Here is a 24,839-nt window from a genome sequence, read left to right as displayed (position 1 = left end):
GACCACTCCAGCCAGCTCCCGGCCCTCGGCCCACGGCAGCCGGGTCCGCAGATTTAACCCTTTCCGCCTAGACTCGGGCGCCGTGGGCCGCGCACCACACCCGCGCCCCCGGCTCCCGGACTGGGCATGCTCAGTCGCCGCCCGCGTGCTGCTCCCAGGGAAACCTCTGTAATCCCTCCCCGGCTGTTCTCGGTCGCCTCCTCGCCGCCCGGGGTGCATCCCGGCTTGCTCCGCTCCACGCGACCCAGATTCCTGCCCCGCCCCCGCCCCTCCCGCTCCGGGGCGCCTGGGGAAGGCGGAGATGGAGACTGCACTGTCGCGCGCAGGGAGCTGCTGAGCCTGAGGCCGCCGGAGTCCACGTGAGTAGCGACCCCAGAGGAGCCGGGGGGCAAGGGGCGAATGCCCTTGGAAAGGAGAGAGGTGGCGGCGAAGACGCCACGCATCGTGCGAGCTGAGCTGTGCCTGGGGCGCAGCAGACATGCTGAAGATTGGGGGCACCGAGGGGACACGAATGGAAGTGCCCACTAGCTCAGTACAGAGGCTGCGGGGTCATCCAGGACCGTAATCCTCTCCCCCATGCTGCCTCCCCCACCTCCAAATTAATACCCGCGGGACAGCAGGTCGTCTGAGAGGGCCGTTTGCTTGTCGGCCCGGGCGCAGGTCGCCTAGCGACTGAACGCGGAGGGCTCCGGGGGTATCCCAGGCAAAGGCCAAAATGGGAAGCGGGGACGAAGGGCGGCCTGGCTGGGGCGAGTGGCAGGGCCCGGTTCCGGGGTACCCTCTGCCTGCAGCCTTCGGCCCCGAGGGCGGTGCAAGGCAGCCGAATGGTGGGGCCACGGGGCTGGGGGTCTCCCTCGCTGTGAGCAGGGAGGAGCGGACTGAGGGGCTGGCGCGCTGCGCCTTCTGCAACTGCTGGGAAACTCCGCACTGATCAGAGCATCGCCTTTCCGGGGCAGGTGGAACTGAACAGGCCAGTGGGAAGCGAGAGCCGACAGAGCTGTTAAAAGCAGAACCGTGAAGTGTGATGGCAGGGTGTGCTGTTGTCGGTGCCTTTTATCCAAATGTGGGTACGGGCTGCTCCTGCTCATGGTGTTTCAGCCCAGCCTGTACGTGGCGAGTCCAGCAACACGCCTTATGAATATTTCAGGAACGACCTCGCGGGCTCGCTTGCTTCAGATCAAGTTTAATGAATATGTTTGTCAGACTTTCTGCTCAGCACAGGCAGGTGGAAGCCCCAACCAATGCCTTGAGCTTTTCAAATCTTATCCTTTACCCCACCAAGTAGGAAAAAGATGCTGCTAACCCCCAAGTGAGCTTTACATTGGTGCCATAAATTGCGTCTGTCTTTTGGAGAGACCAATTTTGGGCAGGCATCCAGGCATTGTTCTGCATCTCTGCAGTGTATGCGTTTTGTACCCGTAGCTTGACAACCATCCTTAACTGGTGCTGCCAATATGGTGGAAAGCAGGTAGTGTGCTTGTGTTGGGATAAACGTCTTAATTCATTATCATATTATGATAACACGTAGTTACAGCGGACTTAATCATCCTCTGCCTGGAAGTTTTTCTCTGAGGTCAGTCTAATCGAAATTTTGGCAAAGGCACACTCATATCCCTCTACGTTCGGAGGTATTTCTCTCTCCTTAATCTCTTCCATGGAAATAAGAAATGTACGTCTTCTTTGTAAAACATGACCGTCAGGAACACTGAAAGAAGGGCCTATGAATGTAGGGAGCTTTCAGGATTGGAACATGCTCTAGGGTATCTTTCCTTACGCTTTGGGTTGTAACTTCTATTGCAGCATCACCATGAATCAGTAAGCCAGCATACACAGCAGTCACTACTCTAAAATGGTACCCCTTTGCAGAATAAGCCTGCTTTTGCCCCCTTTAGTGAGACAGGTATGTAATCTTCTAAAGGACCTAAAAGGAATTCTTCTGTTGATGGAAATTTCAAGCCTTCAGGAGGCTAAAAGAGGCAACTCTTTTCTCTTGCCAGTCCATACGTAGTGAAGCTCAAGCGCTTCAATTTACAGATGTTTCACATTTAAGGAAAGCTCTTCCAACAAAGACCTACTGCAGTTACATCACAGGCTCCACCTCCGCCTGCCAGGCTGCTTCTCCCAGCCTGTTAGTGAGGACAGTACGTATCATCGCTGTGCTTGATTAATGAAGGGGGGGAAAAATGAAAGCTTTACTTATTTCCCATATTGTGTTTTGCTGATTTAATTTAAATATAAAATTTTCAAAAATTGTTAATTATTAATACATATAGCCAGGACTTAACTCAGGCATAGTAGTGACGCTATGAATATTAACTTCCCAAGAGGTTTTTGAAAGCTTTACTTATTTCCCATATTGTGTTTTGCTGATTTAATTTAAATATAAAATTTTCAAAAATTGTTAATTATTAATACATGTAGCCAGGACTTAACTCAGGCATAGTAGTGACGCTATGAATATTAACTTCCCAAGAGGTTTTGAGGAACATTACAGGAATCTTTGTGCTAAAATTATTGATAGATGGTGTTAGAAGAAAATTCTAGTAAATTAACAGAATAAGTGAAAGTGTTGTATAATAAGCAGCATTTCCTAAAGCATGTTACTGAGATGCTCAGAAAGAAACCCAGCTGCATTAACAGACATAAAATCTGGCTAATTAAGAAGTTTGTAGAGCTTGGATACAAACCTTCAGGTGCGTAAGGAAGCATTCACTGAGTCCTCTGAGAATTTTTAAGAGGTCACTGGTAGGATTGCCAGATTTAGCAAAAATAAAAATACAGGCCACCCAGTTAAATTTGAATTACAGATGAACAATTAATTATTGTTTTTAGTATAAATATGTCTCATACAATACTTGGGACATACTTAACCCTTAAAAATTATTTGTTGTTTATCTCAAATTCAGTTTTGACTGGGCAGCCCATATTTTTTCTGGCAACCCTAGTTGTTTCCTTTTTCCTTTTTGTTTCATTTCTTCTTTGGAGACCACTTATGGGTTGAAAAATTAAAGTAGAGCAGAAATCATATGCTGTTCTGCAGACAATCTGGGGCAAGTTTAGTTCTGTTTTAAACTGTTGAAAATAACTCATGCTTGAAAGTGAGTAGTTTAAGTTCAACATATATTTGTTGAGTACCTCTGCTTGCTAGGCTTCGTGGAAGGTGCCAAAGTTGCAAGAAAGGGAAGTAGAGCAGGGGAGGGATCTGCATCATAAGTTGTGGGACTTGCTATGCCAGAAGTCTGGTGAGGGGGTCCTTATGTCTAGTGTAGGAGACTGGGAGGGATACTGACTTCTGCTGGGCAGCTCTAGCCAGAAAGTGAGATGCCCAGCACTTGATGGCATTGGCCTTCAATAAGAGAGTGAAATCTTGTCATGGGAGAAAAGGAGGAAAGAAACCCATGGGTTTATAGATAGTGGAGTGGAGCAGGAAGTTGAAGGATTTTACCTGATGGCCTCAGATGACAGAGTGGCCTGTTGAAACTGAGGGACATGAGAAGGGGATTCGAAATGAAAGACTTTAAATAGTTGCCGATGGGAATAAAAGAGGGGGCTAAAAAGGGACAAGTTCAAGGATTAGCAAATGGTACTTGGGTCCATGCATCTCATTGTATTAAAAAGGCAGTTGATCTGCCCTTTGATTAATACCTAAATGCTCCTTCACTATTCTACTGCCATCCCATTTCCTCAGGTAAAAAGTGATCATCACACAATAATCGAATATATTATTTAAAAGTTTTATTGTTTTTATGTAAATGTAGATACTTAAATGTAATATTTAAGATGCTGATCAATATTCAGTTGCTTCTGGCACAAATTCCTGAAATAAGATAAGCAGATGATTTGGTTTTAGCAATCCTGTTGCTTCAAGTAGGAAAACATTAATTTTGATTATTTTCTGATTTGATCCAGCTATCATTAAGGAAACAGATTTTGATGATGGAAACAATGTACATTTTGCAGAAACAGCACTATGTGAAGATGACCATAAGCTTGTAGAACCAGAGAGTACCTACTCAGAATGTACCAAATGCAATTAATTAAAAAAAAAAATAGCACACCACATACATTTGTGTCTTTGAAGATCCAGCAGGTACTCTTACTATTGATGAGTATAGGAAGTTTCCAGGGAAGTTGAAGATCAAACCAATGCAGTTTATGTAGAGAACAGTTACTCATTTCTTGAATATTCCAATTTGCAAAACTCTAGCAACTGTAATAGAGTATATTCTAGATTGCATTTCTGTCAATAAATCTAATTATCTTAGGGGCCACTTTTCAGAATAGCCTCATATGTTTAATTGTCCATAGGTGTGGTTAAATTTCTACTTCATGTTTTACAATGAGTTCTTAAAATCATAAAAATTACCCTATGCTACAGTGAATAATGAAGTAGTTTATTAGGGTCTTTCTTATCAAATAATTATCCTTAGAATAGACCAGAATACAGTTCTGTGTCCTGCCTTATAGTTCTGATAGTATATGAGGAAAAAAATGATCAAGGACATACTGAATCTGGTAAAATGTCAAGGCAATTAGACCACAGGTTTTATTTTCAGCGAGGTTTCATGTGGACACAAATTATTGGAGACAGGCTTACTGCAGTGATCTCTAATGATGGTTCGTGTGGACTATCACCCAGAGAGAGCCTTAATTGAAATTGTGTGCTCGACTCTCATTCTAAGTCCTCAGTAAATGTCTGAATTTAAAGAGTCTGAAGACAGTGTTTCTTGCATCCCTGGAGCTTTTAACCTTTTGGCGGAGACAGGCTTACTGCAGTGATCTCTAATGATGGTTCGTGTGGACTATCACCCAGAGAGAGCCTTAACTGAAATTGTGTGCTCGACTCTCATTCTAAGTCCTCAGTAAATCTCTGAATTTAAAGAGTCTGAAGACAGTGTTTCTTGCATCCCTGGAGCTTTTAACCTTTTGGCTCATTTATGCTGACCATGAGCAAGTCATACTGTATAACAATTTCTCTGCTATGAAATGGAAGATATGCACATTTCAAAAAATATTGTTCCAATCCCAATCTCTATCTATAAAATAAGCTTTAAATGTTGCTGTGGTTCCAAGGGATGAATAACTTTATTCCAAATGGAATTAGACAATTTGTATAATGTCTGTGTACTCTGTATGATGATTAAAATGTCATCAAAATAATTCACAATTTGATTTTTTGCTTTTTTGGTGCAAAGCAAGATGATTGCAGTAAATGCCAAAGGAGAGCCCATTGAGACCCTTAAAAAATCAGTCTCAAGCAAGCTAATGTCTGCAAATTCAAGGTCTTTACATAGCTTTTAAACATAGTTTTCATTTTAATTATCAGAATTAGGACTTGGTTATTAGAATACTTAGTATAAGAGCTTATTTCAGTTGCTATAATTCTCCTTCCTATTTTCCCTTGTGCGAGTAGTTGGCAAAAAGCTGCCATATGTTTTGAAGGTTTCATTCATGATGAAGCTAATAATTTATTTATCCCACAGCTGTTTTTAGGTTTAACAGGCATCATCAATGACATCATAAACTCTGCTCCCTAAATCTTTTTTACTTCACCAGTTGGCATTATAATAAATATTTAAAATGTGTATCAATCTCTGGAATTAATTCACTATACAAGTACGTTTCTTCCTTTTTCCTTTAAAAGAAGAATAGGAACAGTGTGTCCTTCAGAATTTGGAAGCCATATTTTCTAAAGATTCTATCGTCTAGTAAAACACTTACATTTTAATTTCAATTTTTCTTTGGCCTTAGAATCCATTTAAATTAGCAAAAAACTTAAACAATTGCTTTCAGTTGAGAAGTTTAATTGTACATTCTCTTAAAATAGTAACCATTTATCAAAGCTGTTTTAATTAAAATGTATATTATGCACATCATTAGTCATAATTTTTAAAGCCTTTATTAAAATACATAACATGGACTTTTTTTTCTTTTTTGTGGTGGTTGGGAGTGTGAACCTTTGACCTTAGTGTTGTAAGACTGTGCTCTAAGCAACTGAGCTAATCGGCCAGTCCAGAATTTTGACTTTCATTTTCTGTGTCATGGATAATGTGTGCATAGCCCCATATGTGAACCCAATACATAAAAATCAAGACTTACAAAACAGATGGATTGGGTTATAGTTTTTGCTTCACTAAAGAGTTCTGTGCTGTACCAAAAATTTCCCCTACTATTCCTTTAAATTGTAGATAACCTAGAGTATTTATAATAGAACCAGATCCATCAAATTTTTACATACACACAATCCTTCAGGGACACTTCTGTCAACTAGGCTCTTGAGGAATCTTTGTGGGTGAGATGCAGAAATGAGGTCTGGGATGTGGTCTCATAGTTGGGTTGATCAGTTATATCCAAAGAACATTCATAGTGTTGTGGAACGGACTGGACAAAGAAGCAGTCAGTATTCAGAGGGTTGGAGAGTCAGGTATTTTATTAGTCCCGCAAACCCAGACAAGTTAATGCTTGGCATTCTGCACCCCAAGCTCAGGTCTTACAAAGCTTATATAGGCAGAACATTTACGAGGCTAGCATAGCAGTAAGTTTCATTTCCTGGAATTGATGTGGTCTAGGCAGATAAGCAAGCTTGGTTACAGAAGCCAAAAATGCAAGTACTGATTAGAGGCCAGACCAGTGTAACAAATAAATATTGTTTGAAAGACAAAAATATTATTTCAAGGACAAAGCAGGCTTATGAGAAAATTATTTTGGCATTTTTCCCAATACTAGGTGTGGAAGCCAACATAGAAGATGGTTCCTGATGGCCTGCTTTAGAGCTCTTTACTTGACCCTGACATTTCTACAATTTTGTCACTGACTCAGATATACTCGTACATCGATCATAATGCAAAGCTATAGTGAACTTGAATGACAATAAGGATTAAACTTGATATCTCATAGCCCAGATTAAGGACGGAAACTAAAATTATATTTAAAAAGGAGGGAAGTGAGGTTCTTTCAGGTTCTAAAGTCATTTGCCAAGGACATGGTACCAAAGTCCGAGTTTACTGACAGTTTAGGTTGTAAAAAATAGTTTTAGCTCACTTGAGTGTTAGCTAACAATACAGAAGAAATTAATGCTATAATTTGGTTGGATTCATAGATGAATAGAGTCCAGATCAAAGAAGGCCAGGAACAAAAAATATAACACACTGTACTGAAAGTGATGTATTTGGGGCCACCTGTCAGGGATGTATAAGAGGGAATTCCTTTATTGGGTAGCAAGCACATTGGCCCAGATGACCTCAAAAGCACCTCCTAAATCTGGTCATTCATTTTAAATTGAATTCCTAGGCACTTACACACGAATCTGCCAATGTCTAATTCAGCTTAGTAACATTATATATCAGATAACTATTGTACATCATTTCCTTGATTTATAATGAATATATAACCATATTCTTTTTCACTTAATAATTATTCCCTAGGTAATTAATCAATCATAACTTAAAATAAGTGCATCTATCACGACTACCACTAGGTTAAAGAGGCTATTTCCAGGTATTATTTTATTGCATAAGATCATATTTGAAATTCTTTGTTCAAAATGAGTAGCCATAAAATAGACACGTGTTCAAGTTCTGAAATAAAATTGCACAGTACACCTAATCAAATTATACAAAGATGAAAGGTGAATATGTGTTCCCTCTGAATACTTTATGTATTCTCTATCATTACTCTGCATTGTGTGTTGGCTTTTGAAGGTATTTGTTTAAAGTGTAGAATGCATTCTTGTCATTCCTTTTAAATACTGTCATTTGAACCCCTTCCCCTTGGTGGGGACTATATTAGTCAAGGTTCTCCAGAGAAACAGAATCCACAGGATATATATATGTAGGAAGAGATTTATTATGAGAAATTGGCTCACTCAGTTATGGAGGCTTAGAAGTCCCATGATCTGCCCTCTGCAAACTGGAGACCCAGGAAGGCTGGTGGGGTAATTCCAGTTCAAGGGCAGGAAAAGACCCAACTCAGCAGGCAAGCAAGAAGCAATAAGGGGCAAATTCCTTCTTCTGCCTTTTTGTTTTATTTAGGCCCTCGGTGGTTGGATGATGCCCATCCACATTGAAGAGGGCAATCTACTTTACTGGGTCCACTGATTCAAATGCTAATCTCATCCAGAAACACTCTCATAGACACACCAAAAAATAATGTTTAATTTGGGCACCCCTTGGCCCAGTCTAGTTGACACATACAGCTAACTATCAGCGGGACTCTCCTACACTATGAGGCAGAGCCCACTCCCCACTATAGGAGCTGAAAGTGCCAATTGCTTCCCTTCCCAGACATCCTTGCACCATAGCCTAAGCCCATGACCCAGACTCTGCCCCAGTGGCAGATGTTACAGTCGGCAATGCCCCTCAACCAGTGCTAGAGGGTCAGTGGGGCCAGATCCAGTCTGTGCCTAATGGTGGCAGTAGATGTGTCTTTACTGCTCTGGTTCTGTGTCATCACTTTAAATGTTATTTTTGGCTACATAGCCTCCAAACCCAGTTCTCTGGCCCTGGAGATTCTGTGGGTTACCTTCAGAACAAATTTTGTTCTGCTTAAATAGGCAGAGCTAGTTTCTGTTTCTTGCAGTAATAAACCCTGACTGGTACAGGATGCAAGTCCATGTTTTCATAGACATATTAGTCAACTATTGAGCACACAGCATTCTGAAAGGTACAAAAGGAAATGTTTATTTATTCTCTGAGTATTTATGGAGCAAGGGACCTTGCTTGGACAGAGAGAGAGAAGTAAAAAGCTAGTATTTTCAGCTTCTTCTGCCACTCCTGGTGGTGCTTGTGTGCTCATTTGGTGCAGACCTGGTACCTCTTTTGTGAAATGGCAGCTGAGGAGACCCCGGTGATCGCCATGACCGACAAAAAGCCCAAGGAAGGAGTTAAGACTGAGAACAACGATCATATTAATTTGAAGGTTTAAATTAAACCTTCAGGATGGTTCTGTGGTGCAGAACCACGGTTCTTCGGGATGGTTCTGTGGTTTAGTTTAAGATTGAGAGGTATACACCACTTAGTAAACTAATGAAAGTCTGTTGTGAATGACAGAGTTTGTCAATGAGGCAGATCAGATTCCGATTTGACGGGCAGCCAATCAATGAAACAGACACACCTGCACAGTTGGACATGGAGGACGAAGATACAGTTGAGGTGTTTCAGCAGCAGACAGGAGGTGTCTACTGGAAAGGGAACCTGCTACTTTACTCCAGAACTCTCTTCTTGCAGACCAAGAATACATTGTCAATTAGAAAACTGCAGTTTGGTTCCATCACATCCTGACTGCTACAGTACAGCTTTCTCTATTCTTTCATTTCCCCCTTCCCAGTTCCTTTATTGTTCATAAAGTAACTGGTGTATGTGCACAAGCATATTGCATTTTTTTTAACTAAATGGCCAATGGTATGTTTTGATTGACATCAAGTGGAGATGGTATTGGGGAAAGTACTGGTTCTGTGGAAATACCCCCTTTCTCCATTCGTGGCATGCCTATTCAGCTCTTATCTTTATATTCCAGTGAGTCATTTTGCTCTCACTGTTTTAACAACAACAACAACAAAAAAAAAAAACATAAAAATCCTTGCATACCTTGTTTGATTGGAAAATTTTAATGTTTTTTCATTTATCATTATAAAACCAAGGACAATTTTATAACTTCTTTGTATGCAGCTGTTACATGTAGGGCAATCTGTCTTTAAGCAGGGGTAAATTACTCTTAAAAAATGAATCCTAAATAGTTTTCCCTTTAAGTCAAGTGTCTTGTTGTTTAAATAAACTTCTTGTTTTTCTTAAAAAAAAAAAAAAAGCTAGTATTTTCAAACCAGTGCTATGGGGACAAGCAGGAGCAGGTAGGGAGATACCACCAGCAAACTTAAGGTGGAAGCAGATATAATTCTGTGGATCTACTGATTTTTAGTATGCAGACAATGGGTTGGGATGAGAAAGCATACTTTTTGGGAAAATACATATTGTGTTTCATCAATTCCAGGAGGCAAGTTTTTTCCTTCATTTTAACATTTATGAAATTGGGAAGTTGTTAGAGTGTATCATGTTTTAATTGCCACTTTTTTCTGTTCATCTCATCTACCATATTTCACTGAATCTAAAATGTCATTGATATACTCTATTACATTTTGTACTATAAGAAAAAAGCTCAGTAAGTAATTATTTTTTAAGTGACTATGCCTAACAGCATTCTGGGGGCTCTAGACTAAAGGTTTCAAAGAGACCCTAAGAGAACTAAGTCAGTCATGGAAATGATGTGGGTTAAATACCAAATTCCTTTTCATTGTTGTTTCATAGTCTCCCAAAGCTATTAAAGAGTAATAGATATACCTCTAACTTCTTTGTGTGTGTGTGTGTGTGTGTGTGTGTGTGACTGGTAAGGGGATCGTAACTCTTGGCTTGGCGTGGCCTGCACCGCGCTCAGCCAGTGAGCAAACCGGCCATCCCTATATAGGATCCGAACCCATGGCCTTGGTGTTCTCAGCACCGCACTCTCCCGAGTGAGCCACGGGCCGGCCCCAAGATTTAACTTTCATATCTAACCCCTCTCCCTTATACATGTACATTTCTCCTTCCTCAGTTCACCCAATATCACTATTTTTGATTAAATATTCAGTACTTATTTTGACAACGTAAATTTTATTTACAGCTTATTATATATTTTATTGGTACAATTTTTTCTTTCTCAAAGAATTAGTCATTGCACTGTTTTTATTTGCTTATGTTCTATTATGCATATCACAAATTTTTTCCCCAAGCCAACAGAACTGTAACTACTCTCTCCATATATGCATGCATGTCAAATAATCTGACAGTTCCAGTTTTTTCATGGAGACATCCTTTCTTAAGTCATCTTGCACTATGAACTTGTTGTTAAGAGACTTCCATTCACACGATTCTAAGAAATCCTTTGGCTTTAACTTTTTTTTTAATGGGATTTTCTGATTTCTGGGTTCAATGTCTTTCTCATTCTCTACCTTCATTTTCGTATAATGCTTCCTTCAGATGCTTCCAAAAAGGGTGTGCTTAGGCAATACATGGAAGGCCTTATATAGCTGAAATTATCTTCATTCTCCTCATACAGTTAATATTTTAGCTGGGTATAGAAATTTAGATTAGAAAGAATTTTTCTGAGTTTATCTTCTTGCTTCCATGTTCCTATTGACAAATTGAATGCTTTTGATTCTTTGTTATTTCTGTGTAATTTGTTTTTGTTTTTCCTCTGGAAGCTTTTATGTTGTGAAATTTCATCATGATGTACTTTGGTAAGGATCTTTGGTTATTCAAGGAGCTGGATACCTGTGGGTCCTTTTGATCTGGAGAATCATATTCTTGGAGAATTTCCAGTATTATTTCTTTGATAATTTCTTCACTGACATTTTCCCTTTTTTTCTCTCTGGAATTTGTTTTTTGGGTGTTGAACCTTTTTCTCACCATTTTTCTCCCATTTTTCATCTTTTTGTTAATTTCTTCTGGCAGATTCCCTCATCTCTGGGAGACTTCTTCAACTTTGTCTTCCATTTCTTACAGTTTTAAATTGCGAAGAACTTTTTCTTATTCTCTTAATGTTCCTTTATATTGATTCCTATTCCTATTTTCATGAGTATAATGTTTTTCTTATATCTATGAAAATTAACTATGAGGGTTTTTTTTTTTTTTTCCTTTTTGTCTTTTTTCGTGTCCGGCAACGGATCGCAACCCTCAGTGTTGCGCCCGTACCGGACCGGGACCGGCCACGGGATCGCAACCCTTGGTGTTGCTCCCGCCCCTCGCTCAGCCAGTGAGCAGCCGGTCTGTATGTGGGATCCGAACCCTCAGCGGGAGCGCCACCGCACTTCCCAAGCGGCGCACTATAGCAGTGCGCCACGGGGCCGGCCTAACTATGAGGTTTTGATAGTTTTCTTCTCTTTACATTATCTCTTTTTCTCCCAAACTCCTTTTTTTTCTTTCCTCTTTCTTTGCTCTGGGTCTCTATAATTCATATTAGAAGTTTCCCTTAATTGTCTAATAATACCTAGCTATCTCTTCATATTTAAGATTGAGGCACTAAATGCTTTCTATGCATGGATGGGCCTTGTTGACCATCTGCTTCACAGTAGTCCAATTGGAGGCTGATGCTTTACTGGAGGACAGCCACATGTATCTCAGTTTGGTTAGTTCCTGAGAAATAAATCCTCTAATATACTACCTGAGGAGTGGTATTCTGGCTGCCTCTGTTCTGGGCATTAAGTGGGAGAAGAAGGCTGGCAGGGATCCCACATCTACAATATAGATTTTCATATAACCTCCTTGTATTCAATATGGCAACTCAATCTCATTCTCGTGTCCATAAGTTCAGAGCCTCTCTAGCTCAACCTCTTTAAAAGTAAATCTTACCTCTTCTGATAGAATGGAGAGGGGTTGTGCCTAATTTTAAAGGACGGAGGAGGAGACATAGACTCTAACTGCCTTCTATGAAAACTTTAAATCACGCTTCCTGTTTTGGCTTCATCCTACACTCCCACTGTTAGAGGAACTGGGCACCTCTAACTTATGAAGATGGCTGAGATTCTGTACTCTAAATTGTGTTGCCTCTGTGTCGCTTCTCTCACTGCAAGTTTAGTCAATTAGGCTAAATCAATTACCACCCCCGTCCATTCCTTTCAGCTTCCACAATTCCACTGGTATCTCATGTGTTCTCCTGGTGCTCTTGATCTTGATGATTTGTACCTTTTTAATTTCTTTACTCTTACGTTGGTGGAATTTCATGTGTTTCATCTGTCATATACAAATGGAAATCCATGACACAAGTTTTAACAACTCACCCAAAAGGAATTAAAGACATAAAACAGTGTTAAATACATCAGCAGTAATGATCATGAGAAAGATGGAAAACATGGGATCACAGAAGCCAAAATAGACCTTTCAAGAAGCAGCTTCACATATATTAGAGGCCAAATAAGATAGGAAAGGAGAAGGGAGCTTGGAGTAGACCATGCTCTGCCTTAGACCAAGCATTTACTCAGTCACCCACCCTTTGTGTAGGTGAGGCGTGCTAATCACTCCTGGGATGTTTATGGTCAGAGCTGTCTTTGTGGTAAAAGGAAGTTGACTTGAGCCCTGTGTATATGTGAGAATGTGTACTTGTGTGAATGTGTATACATGTGTGTATATTGGAGGGACTGTGATAGGGAAAGGGAACCAGAGTTCAGAGACTGTGGAGTAAGGGGTTGAAAGGCTTTCTAGTGAGGCTCAGAAGGACACAAGTTTTCCATATGTGAACAGCCTATAACATATTCTGGAATGACTTAACCAGGCTTAACCTGAATAAAAATGTTTGAGTCAGGGAATAAGAATCCTATAATGTGATTTGCTGCAGGCCATTAGTACTCTTTGTCACCAACCAATGGATTCTCCTGCAGAAACACCATAGCCTGAAATTTGGAAGTAGATTTCAGTCTTACTACATTTCACTGATTCTAAGATGCTTTTTTTTAAAAAAAAAACATCACTGAAATTGAGATGGACCATAGTTTAATTAGCAACATTTTATTTTTCCTTAAGGGTACATGAAATAATGGTACGTTTTACCATTGATGGCACTGATGAAATACCATTGGAAAAAATAAAATAATATTCAATCAGCAAATATCTATCAGGCTGTGCATAATCATAACTCTGAAGTGAGTTAAAAACTACTTTTTGTTTGTTTTACAGCACGAGTTATTGCAGAAGCCCAATCTAAATGGTTTACTTCTCATAAGTGAATGCTATTTCCTCATCTGTGTGGTCAGGTTTAGCAGTTTCCTTAAGAGCAGGGTACCCAGCTTGCCTACAGGCCCCTGGAAATGCCCCAGTTTGCATGGATTTTCCTGTCAGATGTCTCTAGGTAAATGCCTTCACCATGTTCTTAGTATATGAAAGCAAAAATTTTGCCAAAACATCAGGTTATATTGGCAAACCTGTATCCATTTAATTTTTATGTAAACATAAGTTTACCATTCTTTTATTGTGGTTTTATTTAGAAATTTAAATTTTAAAACTGAAATTATAATTAAGAAAGTACAAGCATTTTTGTGAGAAAATGGATTAATATTTATATTTTGAAATTCCCTTATTCTTTTGTAGATGAGAGACAAATTTCATCAACACTGCTCCTCCTCCTTTGCTGCCTCCATGAAAACAGTGCATAAGATATAGGCAACCGCAGTGAAAGCCAGAAAATCACTATACCTTTGAAGCAGATCATAAATACATTTGCAGGCAGCCCTGAATTTTATGGCTGGCATAGACCTTCCTTGCTGTAAATCACAAAAATAAACTCTGGATAAGTGTATTTGTGTTTTATTCCTGAAGAAGGGAAAAAACACCTTCTTTGTTACCATTTTAGTGAGTGTCAGCAGAGTGTTGTTTAAACTAATCATCAGAGAAGGAGACAAGGAAAGTTCTGGAATGTGGCCTCAGGGAGATCATTATGCATGAGCATTATACCTCTGATATGCTGGATAACGTGTGAAATGTAAATGCATAATTTGAAAGATTTTTCATTTCTCTGAGATGGTAATTTTTCATATTGCTGCTTTCTCTCCTCATGTGTATACCTGTATAAGATTGAAAACTGCATTTTGTATATGTTTCAAATCTTCATAAATAGCATTAGGAAAAAATTTTTTCTTCTCTTTCCTTCTCTTCTCTTCCTTTCCTCACCCATTCCTTTCCTTCCTTCTCTTTATGTTTCATGTGGTAAAATCATATTGCATTATATCCTTTGAAGACTATGAGTCCCACTTCTGTCTGGCTCTTCCTTGCACAGACATAGTGCTTCTTAGTACTTGACAAAATATGAAACAAGATTCAAACTTAGCCATTACCTGAATTTGCCAATTCAGACCTATTCATTTGCCTAATCTGAATCTGATACTTGGCCCATTTGCATTAAGAAGAGTGACACCTTGTGTTGTTTGTGGGTCAAACCAGCCAGAGCCCAGCCCCTAACGTGGCAGGTGACTTACCAGCTACTCCTTATCCACAAACCACCTGTGCCCTTGGCCTTGAGTTCTCTCAGAGATATGCCTCCTACTGGGAGGTCAGGCTTGTTTAGGAGAACTTTCTCTAATTTCTTGAGAACCCCCACAGGCATGCATACGTACAGAGGATAATAAATAATGAGAGCTGTGAGCTGAATTAATCACATCTTAAGACTACATTGGCTTCAGGATCTGTTAGTTTTGGCATTTTTCAGAATAGTTGCCTTTCTAACTAAGAGTAAATTTCAAATGTATCACCACAAAAAATGCCAAGTGAGGTGGTGAATACGTTAATTAGCTCAATTTAATCACTCCGCATCATATACTTATATCAAAACATCACATTGTACTCCATAATAGTAATATAATTATGATTTGTCAGTTAAAAGTAGTGTGTAATGTAAATATAGAATAGTTGCCTTTCTCTTCCATTTTACCGTCTCTGCCTAGACGTAGCCATCGGTGAAGAAGGCGTGGAAAAAGAGAAGCCTGTGTCTCCTTCTGCTAGATTCCCAAATCTCTACCTGACTGATTGAGGCTGTCACCACTATAATTTCACCAGACTCTAGAAGGGCACAGTACCTACTGTTAGACCATTCAAGAGGGAAACTGAGTGCAGTATTTGCATGTATTGAAACAACACACTGTACCCTGCAAAAAGAAAGAAAATTTTAAAAAGAGCAAACAACATCAACAAAAAAAGAGGAAAACTGAAATTTTCACATAGGTTAAAGAGAATTCACTTGGATTTCTTTCCATTGGGAAACTAGCTCAATTACATTTAGAAAGATTTAAGGTGTCATAGTATAATAAAAACATAGGATAAATTGTATGGAACCAAACTAGCCACAGGCTTTCTTCTGATACCCACCACAGCTTTGGATCAATCTTATTTTCAGGAGAGAAAGCTATCAAAATTAATACTCATGGATCTTATAGTTGAACATGTCATTATTTTCTTTCTCCTTATCACCTGAAATGAGAATAGCCCAAGCTGACGAAATTAATCAGTGGCAAATAATTTAGATATTGCTGATCTTGAATTTATCATCTGCAGAATTAACTTGTGTGTGTGCTCCCTTCCCTGACAACACAATTGTTAAATGGAATGTTTTTTTATTTTGTTTGTCATTACTGCTAAAAAAAACTAATTAATTAAATAATTTTTAAAAATAAAAACCTTTGCCCAAATTTCTTTTAAATCTAGGTTCAGAGGGGAGGAGTGAAACATGTTTACATCTTCTAGTTATTCCTAATTACAGTAAATTGTATTTTGAGGGTAATCCTTTTGATTAATTTTTTTCTCCTACTGGTGTGATAAAAATGAAAAAAATAAAATAACAACAAGAAGTAAGTAGGGAAATCTAAAGGAGGGTGAACCTTGCTTTCTAATGAATCCCTGACAACACAATTGTTAAATGGAATGTTTTTTTATTTTGTTTGTCATTACTGCTAAAAAAAATTAATTAATTAAATAATTTTAAAAAATAAAAACCTTTGCCCAAATTTCTTTTAAATCTAGGTTCAGAGGGGAGGAGTGAAACATGTTTATATCTTCTAGTTATTCCTAATTACAGTAAATTGTATTTTGAGGGTAATCCTTTTGATTAATTTTTTTCTCCTACTGGTGTGATAAAAATGAAAAAAAAAAATAACAACAAGAAGTAAGTAGGGAAATCTAAAGGAGGGTGAACCTTGCTTTCTAATGAATTCACAAAAAACCATTCAAGTTAGTATATATATCCTAGGTAATTCAGAAATTTTATCAGCCACTAGTCATATTTTATGTATAGTAGAACAAAGTAAATATATTTTCACCTATAAAGGAAAATGTGTAATGTATTATGAAGACTAAAACATATACACGTATACTGAAAGAAAACTGAGGGAAGATACTGGTTTGAAGACCCTGTCACACTGACTGATGACTCTCAGAGTAGCTTGGGGAGACCAAAATCACCACATAAATAATAATGTGGACCAGGAGCTTGCATTTCATTGGATTTTCTAAACCCAAGGTAGCACTGGATTTACATTTTAGGAGGGGAGGGTATTTTTATTATTAGTTATGTCAGAATTACAATGCCAACAATTCATATCTCCTTGGAAATGTAACCTCAATGAAGAGTAATATAAAAGTCATATTTTGGGGGTGTGTTGCATAATTTCTTTTCATAAAATTTTTTTGTTTGGAAACTTCCAGATCTGTAGTACATTTGCTTTGGGAAAGGGAAGAGGTTAGTTTCAGTGGCAGAGTAACCCTTACTGTGCAAGAGTTCTCCAGGTAGCTCCCAAAGGAACACTATTTGCAGGTGTACACCCAGGCTTTGATGACCCCAGCTCTACAGTTGAGTTTGAATTGAATATTCTATGCATTCTCTTCACTCTTATGTCAGTCCCGAATTTTACCTCATTGGTTTCCAGAGGCTGCAGCAGAGAGCAATTAATAGCACTGCCTCAGGAGCCAGGATGCAAGGGTTTGTTTGAATATCTACCACATACTAGCTGTGTGACCTTGGAAGATTCCTTACCCTGTCTCAATTTCCCCAGCTGCAAAATGTAGATTATAATTATTATTCACTTCGTAAGATAACTGTTAAGATTAAGTGAGTTAATATAAGCCCATAGAATATGCTTGACACATGGTAAGCACTTTGTGAGTATTACCTGTTATCATTACTAGTTTCATAAAACCTTAAGCTGAGACAATTTTTTAAATTAAATGTTATTTTTAAGTTTATTCTATATAACTTTTCTCTAAAAACTGGGATAATCCCAAATTAGGCAGATTATAAAAATGAAATAGTATTTACTTTGTGGATTGTCTTTTATTTGAGTATAAACATTATGAGTCCGCAGTTACAGGGTATACAATCAGTTAGAATTTGAAGAGGCTACATAGAAAGTGGCTTTTTCATCTCATGTAGGGATTAAGATTTTAAAGAAAGGAGTTCTGCTTCCTCTAGGTGAGTCTCTAATTTATTCCCTGGGGTGCTCAATAGATACATCAGCTTCTAAGAGCTAGGGTTACCAAGCGGTACTTTACAAAGGGCCTCAGGGGGCTTCTTGCTCAAATGAGGCAGGACAAATTACATGATGCCAGAAGAGAGGATGAATTTTCAGAAGTAGCTGACCACTCATTGCTGCCCCTTTCCTCCCAGCTGGGTGGCGTGCGGGGAGACAAGAGGCAGATAACCCCACAGCATGGCACTGAAGTGTCAGTGGTCTTTGGGGGTGTTTGATCCAGCAAGTACAATCATTTGATCCTTCCCTTTAGATGAGTTCACACACGGAGAGAAATTACTACAGTGAAGGTGAAAGTGTTAGGAAACCCAGGATTACAATCATATTCTGTATTTTGGTTAAAAAAAGATCTACAGATTGTTTTCCTCCAGTGAGAGATTTACAGTTTGTTTTATTAATGCTGTTATTCAATAATGCTGTTAAAGAAGTGTATTTTTCTAAAAGGGTGCAAAGTTCATTTACACAAATATATATTGAGCACTCCATGTGCCAGGCATGATACCAGTCCGTGGACATCCTAGCGGAGCAGATAGCCCAGAGGGGAAAGAGACCTCAAACAGATCATTTTGGAATAATATTAGAGATTTAAAATACAGCAGGTGATTCTGATGTCACCTCTAGAGAGGATGTCATTGGGAAGGGATGGCACACAGCAGTTTTCATGTTCTCTTTGATTCCTGTGAGACAGGTGGCATTAAAGTTCATGTCTAATCAAAAAAGGGTGAACTTTTCTATATGTAAATAATACACCAAGAAATCTGAATTAAACAGAAAAAGTTAATATCTGTATTTTTCAATTAGTGCAATGGATATAAACCAGGCGAGTAACCTACATTTAACCAAGTTCAAGCCAATAGGCTGGTATACATTATAGAACATGTGAGAAATCTGTCATGGCCACGTTTTGGTTAGAGCATTGTGCAGATGAGAAGCAAACTTAAATTCCCCCATCCTTAGGCCCTGCCCAGCCACTCAAGAAATGTTGATTTGGCTACACAGAAGGCCTAGTACAAAAAAGGAGCAGAACTCAACACCACTCGTGGAAAAACAACGCAAAGGGCATTTCTTAACAATAGTGGCTAGAGTATCAAGCGTTGCACACCCACTATGATTTGTTATAATGCAGGTTGTCTAATAACAGGAAATAGGACATTAACAAGTGTGCCTCCTTTAAAACAAAGCTAGACCTAAAAAAAATAAAGTAAGCAGTAGTTTTTTAATTTTCTATATAAAACATTTAACAAAGTGATCTAATGAATACCCAGTGAGCAACGATTTAAATGGCATTTGCACAGGCTTTCTTCTACCACCTAAAGCCATTTTTGGTGTTTCCTCTTTGGGGGACAGATAATTAGATCTAACTGTATCTTTGTTTCCTGTTTGGGGAACAAGATAATTAGAACTAACCACTATTTTCCTCCTCTTCACTTTTCCCATTCAATCAGTAAGTCCAATTGATATTTTTCACGTCTGTTTACCTCTCTCCCTCACCACTGTTGTTGTTCCAGTCCAGGTCACATCAACTTGCCAGAATTTATGTCTTCTAAGTGAATCTTCATGTAACAAAATGATCTTTTACTTTAGAGGAGGATATAATAAGAATTACAAAATGATAATACTGAGTGCTACTCACTGAATGCATATTATATACCTGTAACTATGCTAAGCACCTTACATGCTTTGGTTCATTTAATCCTAAGAACAACCCTACGAGGTAGGTATAATTAATTGCTCTCCCTACTTTACCTAAAGTTACCCCTTGGCTGGTGGTAGATCCCAGATATAAACTGTCTCCAAAACCTGTGCTCTTAACCACCTTGCACACTCCCTGCCTTATTTGCCAAATTTCCCCTTCAATAGTTCATGGAAAGATTCATATCATCTTTGAATTCTATTTTTCCATGAACTTTTTAAAGTACCCTCATATTAAACTGCGTTGCATTACTCAGCACAATGCCGGGCACATAAAGCATTCAAGAAGTTTTTTCAATGGATAAATTGAGAAACCACTATGTAGAGAGCAAGAAAGAAAAGTAATGTTTATTTCACTTTTCCTATATCATTATGAAGTGAGATTTTTTTAGGTAAACCAATTTTCTAGCTAACTGAAATTAAACCATTTAAGGGTAAAGTTTTTGGTTTTTTAAAATTCCAATAAAATATTTCCAACATGTAACCCGTTCTTTACTACCTTAGTAGTATGAGAATTCTAATTTAATCTTATCCTACTGACAAAGAACTATTGTTAAGAACAACAAGTGTTGTTTTTGCTGCTTATTTAGTAATTCCTTTGGGGCTATGGTTTTAATTACCATCTATATGCTGAGGAAGCCCAAATCTTTCCAATTTGGATTGTTCTGCAGACCTGCAGATCCATGTATCTGCACTCCATCTTTTGGCTCTGAAAACTCAAAAGCATCCCAAAGACCTCTTATACACACAAACCCGTATATCAGCTTCTTCAAAATTCTGTATCTTAATAACTCCACTGTCTGTCCAGTTGCCAGCCATAAACATGGGTGTAATGTCTGTCTCTTTTTCCTTCACCAATTCCTTAATCAATCACTTAACAAAAGTCCTGTCATTTCTGCCTTCTAAATATCTCTCAAATGTTTCACACGTCTGTCTCTGCCCATTGCCTTATCCTGCCGTTATTGTCTTTGCCTGGATTATTGTAACAAGCTTTGAAATGGTGTCCTTACCTATAATTTCAACAGAATACAATTTATTCTTCATACTACATTCAGCATATGTTTAAAACTAGCAATCTGATTGTGCCACATCTCAGTCTGAAAACTTTGAATAGTTCTCTGCTCATGGGATAAGGTTCAAACTTCTTTAACATTGCTTCCAAAGCCTTCCTTGATCTGACCTTTGTGTTTCCATATTTTGCCATCCCTGTTTTTACCTGTCCCTCTCCCTTAGCCCTGCACTAAGTCACACTGACATTTCCCCCATACACACTGTGCATTCTTTTGCTTCTAGGGCTCTGCGTGTGCTATCTGGGAAGCCCCTGATGTCTAGGATAGGCATCACTGCTACTCACTCTCACAGCACCGACTTACACTTGCAATACTGAGTTTAAGCACCTGTTTATTTGTATCATCTGCTCTCCTCTCCTCCTTCAAGATTGTTAGGTCTGCAGGACATCCACACCCCTCTTTTCGCCCTGTATATTCCTATTGCCTAACTCTGTGTCTAGAGCATAGGAGACATTAACTATATTTTAATAAACTTTTATTTTCAAAGAGTTTTAGATTTACAGAGAAGTTACAGAGATAGCACAGAGAGTTCCCTTATACTGGCACCCAGTTTCCCCCATTGTTAACATCGTATATTAATATGTTACATTGGTTACATGTAATATTGATACATTGACCAATATTGATACCTTATTATTAACTAAATTCCATGCTTTTTTTCAGATTTCCTTAGTTGTTACCTAATGTCCTTTTTCTATTTCAGGATCCCATCCAGGATATCACGTCACATTTAGTAGTCATATCTCCTTAGGCCCATACTTCTTGGCTGTGACAGTTTCTCAGACTTTGTTTTTTTATGATCATGGGAGTTTTGAGGAGTACTAGTTAGGTATTTAGTGGAATGTCCCTCAATTGGAGTTTGTCTGATGTTTTCCTCATGATTAGACTGGGGTAACGGGGTTGGAGGAGAAAGACCACAGAGGTGAAGTGCCATTTTCATTATATAATATCAAGGTTACATACTATCAACATGACTTATCACTGTTGATATTAGCCTTGATCACCTGGATGAGGTAGCATTCGTCAGGTTTCTCTACTGCAGTTACTTTTTCCTCGTGTTCATACCATGTTCAGGAAGTCACTATGTCTAGCCCACATTTAAGGGGTAAGGAGTTATGCTCCACCTCCTTGAGGGCAGAGTATCTACATGAATTATTTGGAATTATTTTGTATGGCAGACATATATATTCTCTCCCATTTATTTATTCAATCATTTATATTAGTATATAACCATGGATACTTATATTTTTGGTTATAATCCAATATCACTTTATTTTTGTTTCTCAGATTGTTCCAGCTTTGGCCATTGGGAGCTCTTTCATTTGGCTGCTCTTTATATGAGAAACCCCTATTTTATTTGTCTTGAGCACTTCCTAACTTTCTGGCACTACAAGATGCTTCAGGTTCACATTGCCCTGCTCCAGCCATAGAATCAACCATTTCTCCAAAGATTCCTTTTTCCTTTTATTGTTAAATGTGTTAAAAACCATGATGTTAGTGCTGGATGGGCACTAACCAAATTAAATTAAATTTTTGATTCATTTTCAAAAGCCACAGAAGTACAAAGAATAATATATGTTCCTACCACCCAAAATGTATTTCCCTTTATCTTGCTTCAGATATATTTTAAGAAATAGAACAGATAAAGTTGAAGCCCATTTTTGCCGTCCCCAATCCTGCCCCTCCCTCTCTTCCCAGAAGCAACCACAATCTTAAATTGGTGCGTAGACATTTTTTTCAAGCACGCGTGGAATAATTACATTTAGAAAATGGGGCCTGATGGTTAGCTCTTGGTTAGAGCATGGCCTGGTAACACCAAAGTCAAGGGTTTGGTTCCCTGTGCCAGCCAGCTGCCCTTCCTCAATAAAACCAGAAACAAATATGTATATAATAGAGAAATTTCAATAACTATTGAAAGCTGAGATGTGACATGATCAGGTTGCTAGTTTTAAAAATATTTCCTGGTGGGAAAGGGAAGAATTGATAAAGGGTCACAAAAATCAACTACACTGTATAATGATAAATAAACAAATATATTTTAAAAAATAAAAATATTCTGTGATTTGTAGTAGGAAGAATAAATTGCACTGTAGTAAAATCATAGGTAGGGATGCTATGTAGAAGCTTGTTACAATAAGCCCAGCAAAGGTGATAATGGCAGGACATGGCAATGGACAGAGACAGACACATGAAAAATGTGAGAGATATTTAGAAGGTGGAATTGATAGGAATTTTATTAATTGATTGATTGAGGGGTTGGTGAAGGAAAAGGAGGAGTCAAACATTATGTCACAAGAGACTGGCTATTTTACTTGGTTGGGCAGAGCTTCCCACACTTCTGGGCCGTTCTAGTTGGTAGTGTGTGTCCGCCCTCACCCGTTCATCCACACATTTGTTCCTCACCATGTGTGGCAGCAGGTGTTCCACTGGTCTCTTCTCTCATCAGGTAGCTTGTCTCTGCTATTCCTTTCAGTTACTTTCTCTTCTCTAATCTGTTTCATCGCATCTCATCCCAACTTGCTGCTGTGCAGGCTGTGCCTCGTGTCTTCCTTATCGGAAGGAAGAAGACCCACAACCTGATATTGTAAGCTTTGTGAAAGCAAATTGTAAACTGAAAAGTGCTATGCAAATGTAAGATCTTACTGCTCTGTTCACGGTGCTAAAAAAAAAAAAAAAAAAAAAAAGAGGCCTGGGCATCATTTATTTGTTTGGAGTACCTGGCTCTTTAACAGCTATTTTTGAGCTTAAAGACATTATCGGTTGTTTCTAGTTATTTTTGAGTTGTGCTTCTTCTGAAGTGTTGAAGCTGCCAGATTTCAGGCCACCAGACATGTGGAAATCAGGATAGTTAATTTCATGATTCTTCATTTTTATCTTTCTTAAAAATACTGTTCCTCAAAATATAAGAACAATATCCAAAACAAAGAAAAAGCTTACTATTGAAGAGATTGCTCATGAAACTAATAATTTCTCCAGCAAGTAACTTAAAATAAAAGGCTGATTGTGTAATTATAAAAATTATAAAGTGAAAGGCTATAGCTGTAATCTCCATCCATTGAATTGCGTTGCTATGTGGGCAGTTCAGTTGATAATGTTCTGGGTGCATAACATGTTGTCTGCTTACCTCAGGAAGCTGAAATTTTTGGTTTGGGGTTTCCAGTCCCCTTATTAGTAAATATATGCAATTTCTTTCCACAGCCTACACTGACTTTGACAGAGGCACATTTGAAAGCAATTACTTGAGAACAGTTCATATAGCATCTGGATGGTCAACACAGGCACGATGAAGCACTTCCTGAGGTAAGTGTTTATGGCTCCCTGGATGAGTCCTCTACAGTGGAGAAACTTCCTTGCCAAGTAGGGTGAGGTTTCTGCTCACCATTTGTGATCCTGTGAACAGGTCTCTTAGGATTGCATTAAATGACACTGTATTTTGGCTAAGAATAATTCAGTCAAGAGGTTCTTCTGCTAACTCTGTTGGTGCTAAGAGAGCACTTGTAGGTGACAGGAGAGCCTGGGCACAAAAGCATGAGTGCTTTGGACAACGTTGATGCCATGTGTCTCCAAAGAATGGTGTGCTGCTGGCCTGATAGTTGAGGTTTGGGGAATTAGAAGTCAAGGAATCAATTAATGTAATTTGTATAAAATTGTTTTCCTGAAATAAGTAATTTTAAATATCCCTTAACTTAGATTTTGGTTGTCTGGCCTGTCAATAGCAGAATTTTTAAATGTTCCTTTTCGGTCAAAGTGTATGTTATAAGCTTCTGCTCTTCCTGCCTCAGTGATGTCTCTGAAATCTATACTAATTATTGATTCCCTGAAGATTGTGCTGTACAGAGTATATGTTGGTATGTTTGGGGTGATTTTTGTTTGAAAGCCATTTGGCTGGGCCTATAATTATAATTATTTTCAAGAATATTGATTGCCATTCACGCTTCTATTAGTGAAATTCCCAGAGAAATTTTACATCATATTAACATATGACAAAATAAAGTCAGTCTGGTCTTGAATGTTAGAAAATACAACACACTTCCCAGAAGATCGGG

At 38.6% G+C, this 24,839-nt stretch overlaps 1 protein-coding gene and 1 pseudogene across 4 annotated transcripts in view; both read left to right on the top strand.

Moving 5' to 3' along the window:
* Window positions 1–284: 284 nt before the first annotated feature.
* ELMOD1 (ELMO/CED-12 domain containing 1) overlaps window positions 285–24,839 on the top strand; it is a 62,843-nt gene continuing 38,288 nt past the window's right edge. For all 4 annotated transcript variants that reach the window (XM_008584432.1, XM_008584431.1, XM_008584429.1 and 1 more), the window contains exons 1-2: window positions 285–359; window positions 23,992–24,093. In XM_008584432.1, the coding sequence (XP_008582654.1) occupies window positions 24,059–24,093 (35 nt within the window). In that variant the 5' untranslated portion in view covers window positions 285–359; window positions 23,992–24,058. The remainder of the gene's footprint in view (window positions 360–23,991; window positions 24,094–24,839) is intronic.
* On the top strand, window positions 8,854–9,278 carry LOC103600187 (annotated as a pseudogene).

This window comes from Galeopterus variegatus, unplaced genomic scaffold, assembly GCF_000696425.1.
Source record: "Galeopterus variegatus unplaced genomic scaffold, G_variegatus-3.0.2 Scaffold3259, whole genome shotgun sequence".
Classification (NCBI taxonomy): Eukaryota; Metazoa; Chordata; class Mammalia; order Dermoptera; family Cynocephalidae; genus Galeopterus; species Galeopterus variegatus.
Note: the sequence above shows the minus strand (reverse complement) of the source record. Positions and strands in the feature narration are given on the sequence as shown.